Below are 5,764 nucleotides of genomic sequence, written 5' to 3'. Positions count from 1 at the left end.
CGGAAGTGAAAAGACCGATGTTGGAGTGACAAGCGGATGGGAGGAATGTGTATACTGGAGGCCTTGGGGACCTCACTCCCAGCTCTTCTGAGGCTTAGCCGTGGCCCCTGGGCGCTCCCAGAAATCTCACCTCAGAGAAGCCCAAGCCAGCCCGATCAGCAGTTTCGCAACCCCTCGAGGCACTTTGTGCCCATTTTGTCACCGTGTGCCTCCCTGACCAAGCCTGGGTCTCTGCCATCAGCACTCCTGTATGGCCGAATCATGTTCCATTAAAAAGCCCAGCTCAGGGGCGGGGCCGGCTAGCTAGAACAGTAGCACGCTTGCCTAGCTCTGGATGCAGCAGGCATGTCAGTAATCCCAGCACCTGGCAGGTGGAGGCAGGAATGTCAGTTCAAGGCCAGCCTTGGCTACATAGTTAGTTTGAGGCCAACCTGGGCCAACCTGAAACCCTGTCTTAAAAACACAAAGTTACTAACTTGGGTTCTTCAAAGCCTCCTGCAGTGCCCACTTTCCTTTTTTTTTTTTTTTTTTTTTTTTTTTTTGGTTTTTCGAGACAGGGTTTCTCTGTATTGTTTTGGAGGCTGTCCTGGAACACGCTCTGTAGACCAGGCTGGCCTCGAACTCACAGAGATCTACCTGCCTCTGCCTCCCGAGTGCTGGGATTAAAGGCGTGCGCCACCACCCAGCTAACGTCTATTAGTTTTAATTATGTGTAGTGTGTGCGCGCACGCGCACACACACACCAGTGCAAGCACCTGAGAAGCCAGAGGACCCCCAGCAGCTGGAGTTACAGAGAAGCACGAGCTGCCATTGTGGGGGCGGGGACCCAGATCAGCCAGCGCTCCTATTGGCTGAGCCACCTCTCCATCCCGTTTCTCAGTAAACCCTCTCCATAAAAACCACCAGGAAAGCATTTGCCAAGTAGCAACTGTAACAGCTTTATTTTCAAAGACAAGGCCTCTCCTTGGAACTGAGGCCTGAGGCGGAGGCTCCCAGCTGAGCGGCAAGGCCAGGCAGGCCAAGGACAGACAGACAGACGGACAGACGGACGGACGGGGCAGCTGGCGAGGCAGGCAGGTGCGACACCTTACACGGGCTCCATCTGCAGCTCCTCTCCGTCTGTAGGCTCTAACTGGTGCAAGGCAGCATGGGAGCCGATGATCACCAGGGTGGCTCCTAGGGGGGGACGGGCAGTTCAGGGTGTGATCTCTCACCCGGCTCCCAAGCTCTCCCGACCCACACCCTGTACTCACCCAGGACCCAGAAGACAGCGGAGCCAGCACCTGCCAGCCAGAAGAAGGGGAAAGAGACGCCGCCGGCCAGGGCGTACTGATGCGCTGGGCTCACCTCCCGGCCTGGGGACAGATGGATTGGGCAGCTGTTCCCACCTGACCCTTCCCCAGAGGTAACCAGAGCCGCCCTCCATCAGTCTAGTGTCACAGGTACGGAACCTTCTAGGTAGTAACAGAGACCCCTCCCATCAGGCCTCCCGTCCCTGGCCTCCCCTGCTTCCGCCAGCTCTGCTCTCCATTCCCGCCCCCCAGGACTTCCCAGGCCACTTGTCTCTCAGAATAGGCTAGCCTCATGTTCCAGCCTGGTTACCAGGAGTGTCAGGCTTGTGGCCCCGCAGCTGGGTAGGACCTAAGGGTTTCTGTCCTCTTCTTACTTTTAATTTATAAGGATTTTATTTATTATTATTTTATTTATTTATTTATTTATTTATTTTTGGTTTTTTTGAGACATAGCTTCTCTGTATTGTTTTGGAAGCTGTCTTGGAACTCGCTCTTGTAGACCAGGCTGGCCTCGAACTCACAGAGATCCGCCTGCCTCTGCCTCCCGAGTGCTGGGATTAAAGGCATGCGCCACCAACGACCGGCAGGATTTTATTTATTATTTTGAATTATGTGTATGTGCCCTGTGTGGCCATATGTCACAAGAGTTCAGGAGCCCAAGGAGGTCAGAAACTGGAGTGACAGGTGGCTATGAGACAGTCACCTGACTTGGGGACTTGGGTTCTGGGAACCAAACTTGGGTCCTTTACAAGAACATAATTCAATTTTAACCACTGAGCCATCTCTCCAAGCCGTTATTTTGTTATTAAAATTTGAGACAGGGTTTCTCTGTGTAGCACTAGCTGTTCTGGAACTCACTTTGTAGACCAGGCTGGCCTTGAACTCACAGAGATCCTCCTGCCTCTACCTCATCCGGAATGCTGGGATTAAATGTGTGCAACCATGCCCAGCTCTCATTTTGATTTTTTTTGAAAGACTCTGAAGCTCAGGCTTGTTTTGAATTTACAGCAATCCTCCTGTTCCAGCCTCCCAAATGCTGGGATTACAGGCAAGAGCCAGAGCTTCTATCTTTGAAGTGTTTCCCAAGAATCTGGTTTGGGGGGGGCTGGAGAGACGGCCCAGCAGTTAAGAGCACTTGCTGCTCTTCCAGAGGGCCTGCCTTCTGGGTGCTTAACAAATTTTGTAAGGTTAGGGTATGGAGGCACACTTTTAATTCCAGCACTCAGGAGGCAGGGGAAATCTGTGAGTTGGAGGCTAGGAGGCTAGCCTGGTCTACATAGTGAGCTCTTGGCAGGCCAAGGCTACATAGTAAGACCTGTGTCTGGAAACTGTGTATGCCCTAGCGACTACTATCTGCCAAGGCCAAGTTCTCTCGTCCTTCAGGTCCTCTCCTACCTGTCTGGGCCCCGAAAGACTGTCATAGGTCTCCTTGGCAAACCTGGGACTTCCTCTCAGTGGGTCTTCCCTGACACTTCTCTTCCCAGTGGACCTACAGGTCTCAGTTTCCCCCTCTGAAAATGCCCAGGATCTTTCCAGTTCAGCCCTGGGGCGGAAGGTAGACAGAGCTGGGCCTGCATAGGTCGCCACCTGGTGTCCAGTGTGGGTACCTGCAGCTGATGCTTTCCCCGGGGGTTTGGGAGGGATCGATTCATTTTCCTGGAGACAGAGGAGCCAGGGTTTTCGGGGGGCCTCTCTGAGACTGGAGGGGATCACCCGGGCCCTTAAGGACTAAGTTTAGTGACTCCGGTGTACATCTCGGTGGGACCGACTTGATTCCCAAGTGTTCGGAGGTCTGCATTCTGTGAGACCTGGGGGATCCATTTGGGGAGGGGACTTCTCACCAAAGAGCACAAGCTTGGACTGCAACGTGCGCAGATAGAGAATGTAACAGGCGCCGAAGAAGACAGCCAGAGCCACCAGCAGCATGGGGGATGTCACCCTGGGGGAGTGTGGGACACAGGAGTCAGGCATCCGAGGCTGCGTGGGCCGGGTCCCTGCAGCCTTGGACATCACACGTGGTTACACTGCATCCTGGGCCGGGTGGGTTCAGGAATACAGCCCCCGCGACTCCGTCCTCCGGTGCAGACAAGGCGTGGCCTGGGGGACGCGTGGGGGCGGGGCCTGGCGACGGGGGCGGGGCCTGACTATGGAGGGCGGGGCGGCAGGGGCACTCACACGCAGTAAAGGATGAGGCCCAGAAACACGAACACGTAGTTGCTTTGGTAATACTCCACGTTGCGTACCAGGCGCTGGCAAAGCTCGCCCAGGTTGCGGGGTCGCGAGAAACGCTGCTGGTCCACGAAGGTGCCCCAAGGCCGGATGGTGGCGCGGCGCCGCTCCAGCCACTCGCGGCCCGCGCCCGAGGGAATCAGCTTGGGCAGCAGGGTCCTGGAGGGCGGGGCGTGGTCAGCATGCAGTAAGCAGGGCCCGGGCCCCAGATCCCGGCACCCGCGGTCCCAAGGATGGCCTAGAACTCCCGGGGGCAGCGTCCCTCCCGGGGTGGGGGCAGAGGGGACGTCTCGGAAAAGCAGGGTTCTCAGCCCGGGGGCGGGGACGCGTGCATCCCGGGGGCGGGGGTGACCCCCTGTTCGCTCACGTGGCGCTCAGCCCTTCCACCTCCGTGTCCTTCTGCTGGTCCTTCTGGGCCGCCATGTCTACACCGCGGCGTGCAGAACCGCTGTAAACAGCCCCGAGCCCCGCCGCGCCCGGCCGGCCCCGCCCGAGACCGGACTCTCGGGACGTGGCGCCGCTTAGGGGGCGGTAGTTGCTTCTCCGAGCATTGTGGGAGTTGTAGTCACTGCGGCATCAGGAGGCGGGTCTGGCGCGCCTTGGGAGAAGTACGCCAAGAGCGCGGCGAGAGCCTCTAGGCATTGTGGGAATTGTAGTTTCGGAGTGTGCAGCGTGGGCTGGCCGGATGGGGGCGTTTTATGGGAGTAGCAGAAACAGGCGTTCTGCGTGATTCCGAGGACCGTGCAGAGCTGTCATCCTGACTCCAGAGGGCTTAACAAAACATCGGCCGCAGCCTCAGATACTCTAGTTCTGGTTGGGCTAGTCTGGGATGGAGTTCATTTACTTTCTCTTTTCTTAAAAAAAACGAAATAAAGCCTGGCGTTGGTGGCGCACGCCTTAAGTCCCAGCACTCGGGAGGCAGAGGCAGGAGGATCTCTGTGAGTTCGAGGCCAGCCTGGTCTACAGAGCGAGTTCCAGGACAGGTTCCAAAGCTACACAAAGAAACCCTGTATCGAAAACAACAACAAAAATCTGTTTTATTTATTTATTTTTTTGAGACAGGGTCTTTCTACCATAGCCCTGGCTGTCTTGGTACTCGCTCTGTAGGCCAGGCTAGGCTCAAACTCTCAGAGATTCACCTGTCTCTGGCTCTGAGTACTGGGGTTAAAGGTGTGTGATTTGTTTTTGTTTTATGTTCTTTGGTCTTCTGCTTGCATGCGCGTCTGTGTGATGGAGGCGGATGCCCTGGAGCTGGAGTTGCAGAGAGCTGGGAGCTGCCGTGTGGGTACTGGGAGAGCAGTCAGTGTTCTGAACTATTGTGCCATCTCCTGCCCCTTCATTTTCAGTTTTCCATAGGGCTTCATGTAGCCCAGGATGGCCCGGAACTTGCACTGCGGTTTTTCCTGCTCCTGCTGCCTCCTTTCACCTCCTCAGAGTCGGGGTTACTGCATGGGCCGCTCAGCAGGGAACTTTCGCGCTTGGGGTCCAGCTTTGCTCCAGAAGGTCCGTGGAGGGCTGTGAAGTGGAGTTAGCCCAGACACCAATGCGCGACATTACAATGCTGGAGGTGTAGACAGAATCTCGGGAACCAGTGTGGCGGCAAAAACAAGACAAAGCAAAACAAAACAAAAGAACCAGCTGGAGTGGGCTGGAGAGATGGCTCAGGGGTTAAGACTGCTCTTCCAGAGGTCCTGAGTTCAATTCCCAGCACCCACATGGTGGCTCACAACCATCTATAGTGGGATCTGGTGCCCTCTTCTGGTGAGCTGACATATAGGTAGGCAGAACACTGTGTACACAATAAATAAATCTTAAAACAAAACCAAAAACAGCTGGAAAGAGTGTTCCAGGAACCACTTAGTTTCTCTACGAAGACTAATTGGAAGCTTTTCTGTTTCGTGACCCTCAAGGGTGAGCAAAGATGGAGAACTGCCACGGTGGGGGGCGGGGATTCAGGGGAGGGCAGTGGGCGGGGATTCAGGGGAGGGCAGTGGGCGGGGATTCAGGGGAGGGCAGTGGGCGGGGATTCAGGGGAGGGCAGTGGGTGGGGATTCAGGGCAGAGGGCGGGGATTCAGGGGAGGGCAGTGGGCGGGGATTCAGGGGAGGGCAGTGGGCGGGGATTCAGGGGCGGGCAGTGGGCGGGGATTCAGGGCAGTGGGCGGGGATTCAGGGCAGGGCAGTGGGATGCTGCAGAGAGCGGCAAGTGGGAGGATTCAGGAGCCTGGAAAAAGGATTTTTTAAA

General features: G+C 56.2%; 1 protein-coding gene across 1 annotated transcript; it reads right to left on the bottom strand.

The window, feature by feature from the left end:
* Positions 1–913: 913 nt before the first annotated feature.
* On the bottom strand, positions 914–4,049 carry Rabac1 (Rab acceptor 1). The gene is made up of 5 exons (XM_040734702.1): positions 3,889–4,049; positions 3,468–3,680; positions 3,134–3,231; positions 1,254–1,355; positions 914–1,176 (listed from the first exon to the last, which is right to left on the bottom strand). The coding sequence occupies exons 1-5, from the start codon at positions 3,942–3,944 to the stop codon at positions 1,088–1,090; spliced, it is 558 nt and encodes a 185-aa protein (XP_040590636.1). The 5' UTR covers positions 3,945–4,049; the 3' UTR covers positions 914–1,087.
* Positions 4,050–5,764: the final 1,715 nt, after the last annotated feature.

The sequence above is a fragment of the Mesocricetus auratus genome, unplaced genomic scaffold (assembly GCF_017639785.1).
Source record: "Mesocricetus auratus isolate SY011 unplaced genomic scaffold, BCM_Maur_2.0 Super-Scaffold_100038, whole genome shotgun sequence".
Taxonomy (NCBI): Eukaryota; Metazoa; Chordata; class Mammalia; order Rodentia; family Cricetidae; genus Mesocricetus; species Mesocricetus auratus.
The sequence above is the reverse complement of the archived record's forward strand: the minus strand, read 5'-3'. Positions and strand labels throughout refer to the sequence as shown.

Bases quoted from the DNA above. Each gene is read 5' to 3' on its own strand.
- Rabac1 (XM_040734702.1), bottom strand. From the start codon at position 3,944: ATGGCGGCCCAGAAGGACCAGCAGAAGGACACGGAGGTGGAAGGGCTG. The intron at 3,681-3,888 runs GTGAGCGAACAG...CCCGCCCTCCAG, and splicing joins GTGGAAGGGCTGAGCGCCAC to GACCCTGCTGCCCAAGCTGA. The intron at 3,232-3,467 runs GTGAGTGCCCCT...ACACTCCCCCAG, and splicing joins GGCCTCATCCTTTACTGCGT to GGTGACATCCCCCATGCTGC.